A 17,629-nucleotide genomic window follows, 5' to 3' on the forward strand; every position below is an offset into this window, starting at 1 on the left:
TGTTATTAAAAAGATTTCACTTTGTCATTTTTTAATTAAAAAATTTGAAGAATGAACCAATATTATTAATTTTTAAAATAGAGAGACAAATTTCATAAATCAGTAAAAATATGGCAACTAAATAACACTATAAACTTATTCATGAGCTCATTTAATAATTGATAGTTGTTAAATATGAGAAAATGTATACAAAATGAGTTTGTGAATTAGAAGCTTCTTGAATTTGATAATGGAAGCCATGAACTTGCTACACTTTTGGATGATAATCAACGGCACAACTTGCTCACGCATGTGAAAGTGATATGTACTTTTGTGAAGGCAAAATAGTGGTGTATTGATTCTACAACAAACTCTCAAAATTATGGTCATATGGTTTGTGTGCTCAAAACTATGTTGGGAATTACCTCTTATACGGGTTAGGGGTGTATATATATAAAACACACTATTAGAACATTTACTAAGATTTTATTTTTAATTATGTTAAAGCATTTCCAGCGGTGAACTCAATATGGGTTCTTTAGATGGGTCTATTGTGTCACATCATCTTGAAGCAATTCACTCATTTTCTACTCCAACGGTGAACTCAATATGATTCAAGTTCTACTATATCACATCACCGTAAATCAACTCATTCATTTTTTACGGTTTAACTTTTAAAAAATCATATTATATTCTATTACTTTAATTTATACATTACTATTTAATTTATATTTAATTTTATTATAACTTAAAATATTAATTTAAATATTCTAATTAATATTATTATACATTATTTTAATTTAAAATTAAAATCAACATAAAAATTTAAAATAAATAAAAAAGTACCGTTAATAAAAACTTAAATAAACTTCTGTAACAAAAATTGTAAACAAAAAGTATGAGTAACAAATTGTTTCTATTAATGAGCTAACATCGTAATTAAATGGAAAAAAAAAGACTACCAGTGGTATATTAACTAAAAAAAAGCTAATGGTTACAAAATTATTATTATTTAATAAATTAAAAAGAAATTAACGACTATAAATTAATAAAAAATGATAAATTTATTATTAATAATAAATTAATAAAATGTAGCTGTTATAATTATATTATTATTAAATTGTGAAAGTAGATAGAAAAAAAAAAGTGAAAAAAAATTAATAAAATGTAGTTGTTATAATTTTATTATTATTAAATTGTGAAAGTAGATAGAAAAAAAAAAGTGAAAAAAAATTAATAAAATGTAGCGGTTACGAATCACTGTTCATTCTTGACAGTACCGTAATGACACCTTGGCACAACTCCACTCCAACGGTGAACCCACAAAAAACTGGAAGTTATGTAATTACATGCTGACAGATGAACTCATTTTGGCTACCGGAGATGCTCTTCGTGGCCCTTCATTTATAGAGGTATCCAAATTCGTAGAAGTGGTTGCAATGATATACAAATGTGTGACATCAAGTGTTACTGGGGAATAAAGTATCTAGATATGCACAACCATTCAACTAATGTTGTTTGTGAGCTCAATGTGCAATAATTAATTTTACTGTAGCGGTTCCTAATGATCTTGGAAATGAATGGAGTGTTATATGGATACGTGACATCACTTGTTACTAGACTGAAAAATCGCTAGACGCGTGTAAAAGAATCATATGATTTCAATATAGGTATATATATGCACATGTTTTATTCAAATAATCATAGAGAATTGGAGGATTAGCCAAGGAAACTACATTCATATGATTTCAAGCGACATGGAGTAAAGTGATAGGTGAAATTTGATTAATGATGGTTTATTAGCATTTATTGATCAATTTTATTTTGGAATTCATGGATAGGTTATCTCGGGCCATGTTTGTTGGAATTCAATTCTGAATGTTGGGCTCCTTCGGACTCCCCAACAATGTTCTCAACACATTTTTACTACATAAGTTTGTTTCCTATGTCGTATGATAATAGGATTAAGAAAGTTAATGATGTTTTATATGACTGCTCATTGTTAGTAATCAGGGACAATCAGAAAATTTATTTAATCAAATGAAAACTTTGTTTAATTGACTGAAATTTTATTCTATTTCAAAAGTAAGTCAATTACAAAAAGTCAATCCAAAAATTATTTTTATTTTAATTTTCGTTTTTTCTATTTATTTATTTTAAAAAAATTGAATTACTATTTCTAATAAAAAAAAGGATAAAAAGTTAGAAACATTCTTTTTTGTTTTTGTTTTTTTGTAAATAATTAAAAGAACAGACAAAATTAGATGTTAATAATGATTTTGTCTATTCAAATAAATTACTATTTTCTCATATTTGATCTTAAAGTTGAGAAGGGAAAAAAAAAGGTGAATTTGATAGTATATTTAGGATTAACTTATAAATTCAAACATTCACAAAGACTTAATTAAAATTATATCAATAGAGCGTATAACCTCAAAATTTCAATCTAAAAGACATAATTTTAATTGATGTTTATGAAAACAGAAGGTACTAAACGAAAAAAAATCACAAAATACCAAACTTCGGATAGCTTAAAATACAATACTTTGCAACTGTTTGTCTAAATTCTTTTGTAAATGATTCCAGCAATCTTCCTGCTGCCTGTTTACAAAGTAAATAAAACTACATTAGTAATTTCTAAAATTGGTGTGCAAAATTATTAAATCGAGCATGCAATAAATATCAAAATAAAACTTATATTAGATAATTGAATTTCATTTCATAAGTTCAAAATCTAAATAGCTTTATCATAAAATATTTATTTTTCTCGAATGTTACAGTCGGATTACATAACTCTGAAAATATTTGGTAAAAAACAGAAATTAGATAATAATTATATGTTAAAGTAACAAAATTTAAAATTAACAATAAAAGACAACGACGAACTATAATTTTTAGAGTATTAGATATTTCAAATTTAAAGATTGTCTATTATATGATACACAATGATGTTAAATATCGATCTAATACTTAAATATATGACTACATTAAATCATTTCATTTTTCTGAAATTACCAACGTTGACATATCAGTGTTAACATGTGTTTGATATTTGTATTTGTGGCTTGAATTTTGGATAAATGCTCTCTTTATTGATCATGTAATGGTGGATATAAATGAGAAATCATATAAATTAAGCTTTGCTTGATTGACAAGAAACAATAGTATTATGTATGAATAAAGGAAAAAATTCCAAAGTTTCAGCTGTATTGATGATGTCATCACGATAAAATGGCCCTCAATCTGATTCTTGGAATTGAATTTCTGGACATAGGACAAACAATTCAAACATTTTAAGTATGCAATTAACAACTTAGTTTAGCTCTAAAATCTAATTGAGTTAAATTCAAATGATAAGGAAATACCCCAGTGATGTTATATAACGAAGGAAAAAAAAAAACCAAACATCAAACTAGTTGCACATCACTTGCATTTCAATCTATTTACAAACAACAAATATTCAAGATTTGAGTTATTATTTAGATTACAAAAGACATTCACAACACTCAATAGTCTATGAGAGCATCGACCAATAGTTTTTTCTACTATAGTATACCTTTATACATATATTCAACTCTTCTTACAATTATACAATATTGAAGCACTTCAATTATAATTTGACTATAATTCGCAATATCAAGTATCACAATGTGACCCAATTGACCTAAACCGCATAGGGTGATTTGAAACATTGTTACAACAACTAGGCACCGATTATTCATTATTCTCTTCAAAATCTATCCACCATTTATCTTTCTTTTCTTTTTGATGAACTCCAACATTTGTGTGTATGATTGCAATTTATAATTTATTGAGAAAAATTCTAAATTCCACATTGAAAATAGATAAAACACCATTCACTTTATAAACTAGTTTTATAAAGACGAGTTAGACTCAGTATATACAAAACTTAATACTATTAGTCCATAATATATGAACTAAGAACCAACTTCTGAACTAGTTGGATACATAACTAAAGATTGTCTACAAATAGGGCAAGAGGAGTGTGAGAGAAGCCATTTATCAACACACCCTACATGAAATCCATGGTTACATTTTAATAGCACTCTAACTTTCTCCCCATCCATAAACTCCCCAAGACAAATTGGACAATCTATGGCTTCAAAACTTGTAGTAGTACCTGAACCATATACAACTACAGGGATATTATTCAATGCACTTTTCTTTACACTCATTGATGCTAAATGAACTATTGTTTCATCTTGTGTCTCAGAAGCAAATCTTCCCTTGATACATTTTAGAGCAAACTTTACAATTGAGTGTAGTCCAAATGAAAAAATTATTGCACACAGTAAAGCTACAAAGATAAATACCATGTTGGTGAAAAAATATGACGGATCTATGGAAGAATCACTTGAGTTTGAATCAGGTGCACTTGTTGAGCTTGAATTTGTGTTACGCAAAAGGCGACGAAGATGATGATGAAGAGTCATTATGGATTCTCCTTGTCAGCTATGCTTAATTCACACAAAAATTTCTTCAAATAGTAAAATGAGAGGCTCAAATTTTGTGACACAAAAGAAGATAATGTGTGTGTTTTGTATTTTTTAGAAGTTTCATAGGCAATTAAGGTCTGGGGACAGAGATATTTATGTTATGAAATGAAATATGATGTCTCCTTGCATCTACTGTTGCATTGCAATGAGATATGATATAAGACATGAAGATGGTTGATTTTACAATAAGGGTAGGGGAATAAATTAATTGCGCATCATCCCACTTTGATCAAAATTAACTTAATTAAAATAATATTTATTATAATCACCAAATTCTTCCCCACTTATCCACTCAACCATAAATATAAAGTTGAAAAATCAAAACAAATTATATTCTCATTCAACGTTCATTGTTGGATTATGATTAAGATATCACTGTAGGATAAATCAGAACAATTTTATTCATAGTTAAAGTCTTTTTCGACCAGTGCACTATTAACCCAAAATAACTTGGAATTCCAAAGTTAGTTTGCCTTGTTATTTGTATTTATGTGTAATAGGTATATTAGGACTTAAGTTGATCAGAAGGATACTTTAATCTAAAAGACTAGTTTCTTGGTCACGAGTGTCTGATCTCGACGACTTTCATTTTATCGGTACTGATCTCCGATCATGTGGTAACTCTTTTTAATTTTAGCGATTGTCATCCACCAATTTTGATGACTTCACCTACTCATCATAGTTTAGTAGACCACCTTAATTAAACTTTAGATAACTATTTTGTGAATTACTATCAATAAAGCCTGAATTGATAGGATTTAAGTACACAAAGGGAGTTGAACTAAAAAGACCAATTCATTAACGGATAATATTTCATGGCTTAAATACCATATTTAACATTTTTATATATTTAATATTATGCTCTTAAGACAAATGTTACTTCAATAAAACTTGCATAACTAATCTAAGTTTTCATTGATTTCATTTTTTCTTTGGCAATATATTATTTAACTTACATAATCAATCCATGTTTTGAATGTTTATCTCAACGACAAGTTTGGTAGGCAATACAAAATATAACAATTCATTGTTTATTTGAATTGGACAATTTGCGAAAGGAAAACTCTACTATATACCTATAACCTATTATAGTTCGACCTCCTACCCCACAAAGTATATGATAATCGAATTTTCTATAATTCCGTTTTTCGAAATATAAATTATTTTAAAAACCTCAAATTTTGAGTTTTTCATAAATAAATAAATAAAACACAAAAGAGTAAAATAGGTTTTATTTTTTATTTTTTTTAATTATGCGAGGTAGGAGGATTAGGTATATTAAGTGTTAATAAATGAAAGCAGGGCAACTACTTTTTTTTCTCCTTGCATTAGCATATTATTTAACACACTTTTTAGCAACATATTATTGCATAACATATTTTCTCCTAGCAACTATTTTTTAGCAATATATTATTTGATTGACTAAAATTTACTTTAAAATATATTGATATCAATTTAGTAAAATTTATAGACGTGTATTTTAATCAATAAAAAAAATATATTAAAAATTATTAATTTTTTGTTGTTGAAAAAGTCTAGATAAAAATACACGTCTATAAATGAGCTTAATCAATATATTTATATCCCCAAGTTCATTGTCAAACAAAAAATTTATCATGGTGGCATCCACGTGAAGCGACCTCCTAACCTAAAAAGATGTATTCACTTAGTGGCATGGCTAAGATGCGACTTTCTAATGAGTTTAAAAAGTAGAGTAATTTAATATTTTATTTTTAAATTTGGGCAATTTAGTGAAAATTTTTCTTTTAAAAAAAGGATATTAATATAAAAAATATTTTAATTGTCTCTGAATTTATTAAAATTACAAATATAATTTTTAATGTATTTTTTATTTATAATGTTTTAGATCAAGTGTCTAAAAATGAAGAATAAATTATTTAACTAAAGATACATTTAAATATTAAAATAACTAATAAAACATTTAAGTTTATTTACATAAGGTTAATATATTTAAAGATTATTATAATAACACTCACATATTTATTTTTAAAACAACAAAACATGATGGAGGTATGATCTGCACCATATTTTTTCTTTATTATATAATTTAATATATTAAGTACTAAAATTATTTATTTTTCAAAATTAACACACTAGCTTGTCCATAGGTCGTCCTCCACTAAAATAGGAATTTTTTAAATGTGGGTAACAGGATTAGGAGGAATAAGAAAAAAAGTGAACAGGGTAGAACTTTCTTGCATAAGATCCCACATATATGGTTAAGTACACTTATTGTCGCGTTTTTTGATTATTTTTTTTCAAAAAAATCAACGAATGCGATGATAATATTATTTCAAAATCGATCGCAAGTAGAGATGAAAATAGATCCGATCAATTGACTTAGGATAATGGTTTAATTTCCTTTGAACTAGTTTTTTTTTTTTTTTTTTAGACTAAATCCTTTTAAAAAATATATTTAACTAAAAATATTAGATTACATGTTATTGAAAAAGCATCTAAAGCCTATAAAAACTATTTAATTAAATATACATAATTTATTATTTTTACTATTATTATTATCTTTATTATATTAACTTTGTTTTTACGTTAAATTACATATTTGCTAACATTTTATGTAGGTTAAACATATTGGTCTAGTTTAATGTTTGATATATTTAAATATATTATTATAAAATATAATTAAAATAAGATGTGGTATAATGTTAGATACTCTTTAAGGTTTGGTTAAATATTAGAATTAAATTTAAATTTGTCATTAACATGTAACACGTTCTTCTATTTATAAAAATATATTAATTGAGTAGTGTAAAATTTCATAAAATAAAATAAAAAAAGTTTTTATATAGGTTTTCAAATTTTATCAAACTTTTAAAATTAATGTTAGGTCATATTTTAACAATTTATTTTTGAACCTAATATTTTCAATATAATATAAATTAGACTTAAGTTTTAAAAAAAGTTAAAAATCTAATATATTTTAATCCCTAAATTTAGAGGGAGGTTTATCGGTGTGGCCTGCCTGGGAGAAAAGGAGTGGGCACATAATGGGCCATTGCCTGACCCAGTAGCCCCAAAGGCAGGGTAAGGTCCACTCCATTGTAAAGAAAAGAACTTCACATTTGTGACAATTTAGACTTTATCAGGGTTATGATTTTAGAAATATTATAAATAAACTTATATTTTAATTCTTTATTTGATGTTGTTAGTAATGAAAATATGAGTTTATTTAAAGATTTAGTTATGAATTTAATGAAATTTGCATTATATCGAGGATGATAATTAATTTTAGGCTAAATTACATATGTAGTCCTTTAACTTAATTTCAGGTAACGTTTTAGTCCTTTATCTTTTTTTTTTCCCGACTTGGTCCTTTATTTTAATTTTAAGCGACAATTTGATATTTTATGTTTTAAAATTTCAACAATGTTATCCTTTTTTATACAAAAATTAAAAAAAAAATTCAATCAAAACTCATAAAATTAATTATATTCTTCAATATAATACAAATTTCATCAAATTCGTAACGCAAATCTTCAAATAAACTCATATTATCATACTTTATTTGATATTGTTAGGAATAAAGGACTAAATCGGGAAAAAAAAAGATAAAGGACTAAAACGTTACCTGAAATTAAGTTAAAGGACTACATATGTAATTTAGCCTTAATTTTATGAATTTTGTTTAAAATTTTTTATAAATATTTTGAATTTTTGCAAAAAAAGAAAAAGATAACATTGTTACATTTTAAAACATAAAAGATTAAATTGTCACTTATAATTAAAATAAAGGACCAAATCGAGAAGAAAAAAAAAACTAAAATATTAACTAAAATTAAATTAAGGAACCACAATGCTATTTAGCCTAAAAATTATTTGAAAAATTCAAATTTTTAAGTTTTTCATAAATTAAACAAAGAAATAGTCAAAAATCAAAAGAGTAAGGTAGCTTTAAAAAAAATTGTGATACGATAATTAAGAGTAATAAGTATACTAGGCAAAACTTTCTTACAAAAGATGTCTACTTATATAACATTAGTCTAATAGTGAAAAAATAAAGATTAAATTTGCATGTTGTTGGTTGATCGTCCTAGTAGTATTGGAAGGTGGGACACTACCTCTTCAATTTTTATTTTTATTTTAAAAAAAGGTCCACATATAGTTGTAACAAGTGTACAAATTTCATTGTCGTATTTTTCAATAACTTTTTACAAGAATTAAGAAATTCAACGAATGTGATGGTAACGTTTCATAGCTGCAAGGAGGATGTCTAATTGTCTATTGCAAATTTGGAATGACTGAGTAAGGTTTATCTGTGTCGCATGCCAAGGAAAATATGAGTGGGCACATCATGGCCCATTGCCTAACCCAATAGCCCCAAAGACAGGGTAAGTTCCACTCTGTTGAAAAGAAAATAAACTTTATATATGTGATAATTAATAATTTAGACTTTATCACAGAGTTAGAAAGAAAAGATAGGGGATACAATTTTGGAAGATCTCGAATAATTTAAAAAAATAAAATCATTTTTTATCTCGTTTTATAATATTCTCTAAAAATACTAATCATAAGTTATTTTTCTAGATTATGTTAGAAGTTAATTATAGGTAGATATAATAAGTTTGATAGTATTAATAGTAAATTAGTACAAATTTCTTATTTTAGTTAGTGATCCTAACTAATCAAGTAATCATAAATAAATTTACGAATTTTAATTAATTTATAACTATTTGTAACAAACTCTTAATTTTTAACCTTTTTTTTATAGTAATATTGATTATTTATAATTGAATAATTGAGAAAAGTTTGATTACAATAAATGTAGGATGCATATTGTGATCATAGTCAAACTATCAAACTAACTAATTTATAGTTAATACAAACTTATAAGTATCTAACACCAACTCCTAACAATATTTAACATTTTTTCACCTATTTTCTTTGTCTACTCTTGTGCTTAACAATTTAACACGATTTGAAAATTGACCTTTATTGTGTTAAAATTTTATATGTATATCTCTCTTGATAAATTGTCGCCTATATTGATAGGATATAACACTTATCAACAACGAAGAGATATATAAATATAAACTTTTTAAAATTATAAAATCATGTGAATATTCAATATGAGAAGATCCACTCTTCACGCATGTGAAAATTATAATAATGCACTTAATTTTGAACATGGATTATAATTATGATTTATTATATTAATTTTTCGTGATAGGTTGAATTATTCTTTTAGCTAATTTACTAAAAGATCTCTATCATCATCCGTTTACCATAAGATTCTCACAATTTTTTCTTTTGGATATCAACTATAGATTATACAACTATATGAGTCTCACACGTAGACATTCCTAATTTATCTTAGCACTATTAATATAATTATATGTTATTTATATTGTATCTATTTTTATTTTATATTAGATATAGAAACCAGTGAACAATTACTTTTGTAATTAAAATCGTAAGGATATGTGAATTTAATCTCTTACATTTATTAAATAGCTAGCAAATTAATTTCCTAAATTAAAAAATACTAATCAATTTAGTCCCTCAATTCTTCGACAAACATTATCAAAACTAAGAAAATATATTTATATTGAGTTAAATACTTTTTCTACAACGAAACACACATATAATATTTTAAAGTTGTGATATACAGGGTTGGTATTAGCATGTGCTGATAGACCAACAACACAAAAGTAATAAAAAAAGATGAGTTAAAAAATAGTGAAAAAAAATGAATTAAAATGAGTTTTCCGGTATATGAGTTAAAAAAAATATGAGTTAAAAAAATAAATTAAATAAATAACAAAGTAATAAAAAATTAAAATTAAAAAGAACTTCCGAAAATTTTGTGGGTTGAAGTTTTCCAATAACTTCTGAAAATGTCAACAAAAGTTTTCCGGTATTGTATGTTACAGAAAGGTTGAAATAAATTTTCTAGTAATTTTGAAAAACTTAAAATAGTCTTTTGTATCAGAATTTTTTTTTCAAATTTTTCGGAGTGTAACTTGTCTGGAAAACTTATATTTTGTCAATATTTCATCCGAATGTAAATTATTTATTGATTTATCCTCTTTTTTTTTTCTTTTTTTTTTTTTATCTAAGGATTAATGTCAAATTTGGAGAGTATTGCTGGTTGTGGTGTAATGCGGTGTATAAATTGTAATTTTTATACCTTCATCATTGATTGAATTATATGGTGAGGATTTGTTTAAGATAATGAAAAGAAAAATATGCTCAAATTTACTCGTAGTTTTGTCATAATAGTTTCATAATACATCAAATTATTAAAATTAATAGATTATATCAAGTTTTTTGTATACAATGTCAAATTTTCGTATTAATTAAAAGTATGCAAATCAATTAAAAAATAATTGGATTTTAATCGATTATTAAAAAAAATCAGTTTTAAAATTGGATTTATCAAAATCGATTGTACTATCTTAATTTTTTTTCTTCATATGATCTCATTTCCAAGATGTGAATTCTTGAAGGTTCTTACAAAATAAAACAGTCTAGTATATTAGTTTGAAAGTAAGATATTTTAATTTTTTTTTTAAGAAAACAAAAGTGGAATTTGTATGAAAAAAATCCACATTTTCAATTATTTTTTTGTTGCCTATTTATCTCTAATATAGCTATTATTACTAGCACTCTATTGACCTTACTAATGTGACATTTCTATTTAGTTCCTTGAAGACCATGGAAATTAAGGTCTAAACAAACATTTGTCGACTAAATTGTCATTGCATGCCATTTTGGTATATGGTTGAGCGGTGAAAACTGAAAACAGTGCAACAGAACATTGACCATACCAAGTTAATCAAACAGTTTTTTAATTTTGAAAGCAAAAAACTGTTTTTAAAAAGTGTAATCAAACATGAAATGGTTTGCTGAAAGGCGTTGGCGAAAGACACAAGTAAGAGAAAGGGATTGGCATTATACTATTGATAAGAAAGTAAAGTAATGTAAGAGTGGGCATAGTCATTTAATTAGTCAATTAGCATAAATCCATCCCTAGTGTGTTTGCATTAAATATTTTAGTTTCTTTTATAAACTGAGTGTTTGTATTAAATATTTTTAATTTTTTTTATAGATGAATTGACAAATACCGTCTAAAATCACATAAACAATTACAATTTTCTAAATTTAAATTCAAATAATAATATTAAATATCAACATTTATTACTTGAATTAAACTTTATGAATATATATTAATTTATTTTACCAATACTCTTTAGAGGTAAGGTAATTAATTTTTGGCTAAATTACATTTGTGGTCCTTTAACTTAATTTCAGGTAAGGTTTTAGTCGTTTATCTTTTTTTTTTCTTCCGATTTAGTCCTTTATTCCTAAAAATATCAAATAAAATATGAAAATATGAGTTTATTTGAAGATTTGCGTTACGAATTTGATGAAATTTGTATTATATTGAAGAATATAATTAATTTTATGAGTTTTGATTGAATTTTTTTTTGAATTTTTGTATAAAAAAGGATATCATTGTTGAAATTTTAAAAGATAAAATATCAAATTGTCACTTAAAATTAAAACAAAGGACCAAATCGGAAAAAAAAAGATAAAGGACTAAAACGTTACCTGAAATTAAGTTAAAGGACCACGAATGTAATTTATTGTAGCTGAGTAGATATAAAGTAAAGAACATTCTATAATATTTCAATAACTCTATTTTATGTTGTTGCTCTTGCAAATAAATTAGTAATTTTATCTTATCTTATTATGATATTTCTCTTGTATTTGGTTCTATTTTTCAACCAATTTTCAACTTTTTCTTATTTTCTCTTTTTACTATCTCTTGAAAATTAAAATAAAATATTTTTATATATAAATTTTAATATTAAGATATATTAAAAAATATTATTTAAAAAGAAAATATAATAAAAAAATATCCACAAAACTAAAGCAAGAGATAGAGAAAAAAGTACCAGAAATAAACAAAGGAAGAGGGTAGTTATAATATTGTTATGATGGCGGAGTTTCATTAGTTAGTAAATTGTTTGTGAAAACAAACACACCGTAGAGATTTTTTCCCTTTTGAACTTTTTTTTTTAATATTATTGGGAGGAGACAACCGCAAGAAGAAGAAGAAGAAGGCGAGTGTGATAGCGGAGAGGTGACTATTGAAGAAGAGGGGGATTCAAATCCAAACCGCAGATCGGAAACAACACCAACACGATGTCCTTCCCGTTCCATCGTCGATCTCAATCGGAGGTTCATTTCCGAATCCCCGACGACTTCGACCTCGAAATGGATCCCTTCGACTTCGACGCCTCTCCGCTCCATTTCCAAGATCCACCTCCACACGATGACCTCCTTTCTTCTTACATTGATTCCGACAATTCCGGATCCAAACTCCTTTCTCCCTCCGCCAAATCTGGCAATGCAGATGACACTACCAACACCGGCAGGCCTGCTCACCGCCGAAGCAATTCCGCCGATACCTCTTCTTCTTTATTATCGGAAGGAATCGAATCTAAGAAAGCCATGTCCCCTGATAAACTCGCTCAATTGTGGACCGTTGATCCCAAACGAGCCAAGAGGTCTCTCTCTCTCTCTCTCTCTCTCTTCACATTCATATTCGTTTTTTGTAACAATGCAATTTTCATTTCATTTTATTTTTTCCTAAAACGAAGTCGCTTCATAGATCGTGTGCATTTGATGCAGGATTTTGGCTAATCGTCAATCTGCTGCGCGTTCGAAAGAGAGGAAAGCTTGTTACGTTGTTGAGCTTGAAAGAAAAATTCACACTCTTCAAACTGAAGCAACAACTCTTTCTGCTCAATTAAATCTTTTTCAGGTTTTTACTCATCATTGTCTATGTTCAACAAATATTCTTAGGTATAGTATAATGGAGCAGTGAAAAATTGATTTTGCAGATGTGAGGTGAATGTGTATAGCTACAGGTGTATACTAACCTATGAAGCACAAACTCCGATATAGACATCTGATATGATATGACAGGGATACCATAAAAAATATAAGAAACAGATACATATATAACTACTTATTTATTATAATTAAATAAAATATGAACATTAAGATCTAAATTGAGCCATTTATTTCACTACAAAAAAGTTCTTAAACAACATATTATAGTTTTTCACCATCATTCATTCATCTATTATACCGAAAAGCTAAAAATAATGTAATTAAATTTAATGTCTTCAACCTTTTACTAGTCATCTCTACTTCTACTCATCTTTAACCTCCATACAAGTGTCTTCAGAGGTGTGTCGAAGCAAAGAAAAAAAAATTGGGACACTTGTCTAAGTAGTCCGATAATGTCATGTGGATGTCATACATCGACGCGTGTTGGACACTAGAATTCGCCTAAGCTCGGAGGCATCTGTGCTTCTTAGATACTAACAATATACTATGTATTTTGTTATTTAATATGGTTTTGTTGTTAACACGCATACACGTTTAGGTAATATAAGGCTGGCTTGTTGATTGAGGTGGGTGGAAGGGTAAGGATTGGAGTCATAAAGGTGGTCAAGAGTTCGACTCTCACCCTTAGCATATTACTAATACAAACAATTATTAACAATACGAGAGAATAAGCTTCATATACTTGTTGTGAAGTTCAAATAGGTTGCGTAGTCAATGTCATGAATAGTTATACTATCCTTTGGTGATGTTTTATGGGTTTGCTTTTTACTCTTGTGGCCATTTATTCTTCAAAATGAACATGCTTTTGTTTCCTTTTATTGAACTTGGTTTCCAGTTTGTTAAATTAAATTCCTTATATTAGTGGCAGGTTTTCATATTATTCTTTGTGAGGTCTATTCATTTTCAAACATCTTTTTCAGAGGGATACAAGTGGTCTGTCTACTGAAAATACTGAGTTGAAGCTTCGGTTACAAGCTATGGAGCAACAAGCTAAGTTATGTGATGGTACGTCTTAGCCATGCAAATATGCACAACTTTAGTTTCCTGTTTCATCTTGTTTTTTTGCTATGCATGTTTAGCTTTGATATCTGTTATTTTGGTGCTGTTTTTTTGCTGGCTTTTGTTGTTGTTTTGCATCAGTATAATATGAAAGCCTGGTAACTTCGTTTAACCCCTAAATTAATGAAAGCATCAGTAATTTAAATTGGACTTAGTTTTATTTTTTGTCTCCATAATTTGGCAGGCGGGCGATTTTAGTTCCTATAGTTTCTGTTAGAATTTGAGAAAATATCTTATAATATATTTATGTTTAATTATCTTAAGTATCTCATAGTATCAGTTCGTAATCTAATCTCTATACTTTCCAATTCAATGAAACGTACTTCATACATTAATGTTTTGTTTAATCATTAATATTTGAGCTGACGATGATGGCATTTTGTGATGTGTCAACTGTCTCATATGACAATGACATGGCAGTTCATTCAAAGTGTAAAAGCTCTATCTAATTACTAACAAAATGAGCTGGTATAGATAACATGTTACATGGCAACAACCTATGACATGAAAATCGTTTGTGCCATGCCATGTCATCTCAAATTGTTGCCACATCACAAAATATCCTTCACATTAGCTTACATTTTTTGTTACTGGATGGTATATGAACACTTCGACCAGATTTCATTCATTTGATAAGTGTGTGGGGGGAGGGGGTTAATTTAAGCAATGGAAACTGCAGATACCAAAATCACCCTTTTATTAAACTACAGCTATGCCTTTAATTTTTTTATATTATTTAATATTAAAAAGGTATAATTACAAGTTTAGTTCCTCTATTTATATTGATTCATGAAATTGGTCCCCCTATTTTAAAAGTTGACAGTTTTGATCCCTCTTTCTGATTTTTTAACTAAAAAATGATGACGTGAAATGTTTTAAATAACGCGACATATGATACGATAATATAGAGTGATTAACACCCATAAAATTGAAATAAAATACTGTGAAAACTTAAATTTCAATTTCGAATTTTTTCATATTTTTAATTTAATTAATGACATACGAATAATTAATGCATCTAGATGGTTCTATATCGTAGAATTGTATGTCATGTCTTTTAAAATATATTAGTCATTTTTTTAGTTAAAAAATCTGATAAAATGATCAAAACTGTCGACTTTTAAAACATGGGGACCAATTCCGTGAATCAATATTAAATATAGGGACCAAAACTGAAATTAAGCCTATTAAAAACCATATTCATTTATCACTGCTTTTGCTTCAACTACAGTTAAACCAATGAACCATGAATCAAAACCTTCACTACTTTAATGGCCAGCCCTGTTTTCAAATCATTGCACATGATCAATAACCTACAAGTAGTGTTTCTGTTTTATTAAAATTTCAGCTTATATATTGTTATATACAACTCTTTTATATTACTCAACTGCCTTGTTTTAAAAATAATTATGATAAAATGTACAGCTCTAAATGAAGCATTAAAGAACGAAGTTGATAGGCTCAAGATGGCTACTGGAGAGATGACAACTCATGCTGAAACCTATGGTTTGGGAATGCATCAATTTTCATATTCTCAAGCTCCGTCCTTCCAGCACCAGCCGCAACATGGGCCAAACGAACTTCGGGCTATGCAAATGCAGCAGTTTCATTCACACTCATCTAACATATCCACTCCCCACCAGCCTCAGTTTGATCTGCCCACTTCATATGATTTATCAGAAATGTTGTCAAGTGATTCTATCGGCCAGTTTCAGGGGTTGGACATTGGACACCGGGTTTCTCATGTTCTAATGCCTGACGGTCCCTCCATTTCTGTTAACAAAACCCACAATGCCTTTTGATGCGAATTTGACTAACATGTCACCACCCTGTTTATTGGGTTGTTCATAGATTGACATGAGTGAGACCCAAAGGTATTGATTTTTTTGTTTTCCTATTCAATTCTTTATTTGATTGAGGGTGTATGTGGATTAGCTTATCTTAAAAAAAGTACTTATTTCACCAGTTTTTGAAAAAAAATAATTTCCCCAAAAGTAAATTGAAACAAACATCTTCAAGGAGTTTTTTTTCCCTCTAATTTTCTTTTATGGAGATTGAAAATTTTCAAGGTATATGATCCATTCTGGTCATTTTTGCACAATATTTTATTAATGTGATTTTTTTTTTCTTAAGAGCTTTTCATCAATATTTCTGTACCTAATGGCACCTTCAATACAATAACATTTCTCATTCTGCGTACTCATTTTTAACGATTGGCAGTTGGCACAAACTAGCTGGTCTTCGTGCCAGTTCTGATTTCTTCCTTGTTGCACAAAAGAACCATTTGTCATTAATTTCAGTTGCTGTAGGCTGTAGTTCATACATGTGGATATGGCATGCCATGGACATACCATTATGTTTTTTTAATACAAAAGGTAGACGCGCTTTGCTGTTTAACTCTCTTGTCAATTTTGAAGAAGAAGCCGTTACTATGGCAAGCACTTCATGCATTGTCCTCGTTTGTCCCATCTTTTATCCTTTCTATTGTCATTTTCCTTCTCTTCTCTTTTCATTTTAATTTGCATCTTGTCTGGCAATTCCTGTGTTACATTACTAGATGAGATTGCAGGGAAGAGTTGCATTGCATAGCGTTAGATTAATTCAAAGCCAAAAGCACATCAGCAGAACAAGGAAAGAATAGCATGATATATTTCTCTCATCTAGGAAAAATAGTGAAAAAGTAGTATATGTTTTACCTTACGATTTCAGACAGGTGGTATTATTATCTGTATTTTGAAAGAAAAATAGTGAAAAATATGCCTGATAGCTGATACAACACTTTTTGTAGATATATATTGGTAAGATTGAGAGTTAATTATGGATAGAGTAGAGTTCTTAAGTAATGGTTCAACCTTTGTAAGTCAAAGGGAAAAAGAAAGGGTGATGTTTGTTGTAGAACCGTAGATGACGATTAGCAAAAAAATGCACTCCATTTTATTTTTTAACACATTATTTATCACCAAATAAGAAGCAATATTTCCATGGTCTGATAAAATTGCCAAAGAATTAACAAGGCAAAGTTTGTCCAGTAATTACTTTAGTTTTTATCATTTTCACTCAGTTAATGACCGTTGTCTTGGGAAAATACATAACTTGTAGGGACGGTTTACTTTATGAACAAATATAATGTTTTTATGTATTAAAATTTGTATTAATTTTATTTGTTAATAAAT

The 17,629-nt window shown here is 27.7% G+C and overlaps 1 protein-coding gene across 3 annotated transcripts; it reads left to right on the plus strand.

Annotated features, from left to right (window-relative positions):
- The first annotated feature begins 12,446 nt into the window (after positions 1-12,446).
- On the plus strand, positions 12,447-17,401 carry LOC101509197 (bZIP transcription factor 18). Of its 3 annotated transcripts, none has more exons than XR_012162928.1 (5): positions 12,447-13,048; positions 13,173-13,305; positions 14,318-14,402; positions 15,882-16,330; positions 17,014-17,401. XR_012162928.1 is itself a non-coding variant. In XM_004502774.4 (4 exons), the coding sequence occupies exons 1-4, from the start codon at positions 12,684-12,686 to the stop codon at positions 16,256-16,258; spliced, it is 960 nt and encodes a 319-aa protein (XP_004502831.1). In that variant the 5' UTR covers positions 12,448-12,683; the 3' UTR covers positions 16,259-16,418. The 3 variants fall into 3 exon arrangements, 1 of the variants encoding a protein (XP_004502831.1); XR_189923.4 differs by having other exon boundaries at positions 16,677-17,280; XM_004502774.4 differs by lacking the exon at positions 17,014-17,401 and having other exon boundaries at positions 12,448-13,048; positions 15,882-16,418.
- Positions 17,402-17,629: the final 228 nt, after the last annotated feature.

Source organism: Cicer arietinum, chromosome 5 (genome assembly GCF_000331145.2).
Source record: "Cicer arietinum cultivar CDC Frontier isolate Library 1 chromosome 5, Cicar.CDCFrontier_v2.0, whole genome shotgun sequence".
Lineage (NCBI taxonomy): Eukaryota > Viridiplantae > Streptophyta > Magnoliopsida > Fabales > Fabaceae > Cicer > Cicer arietinum.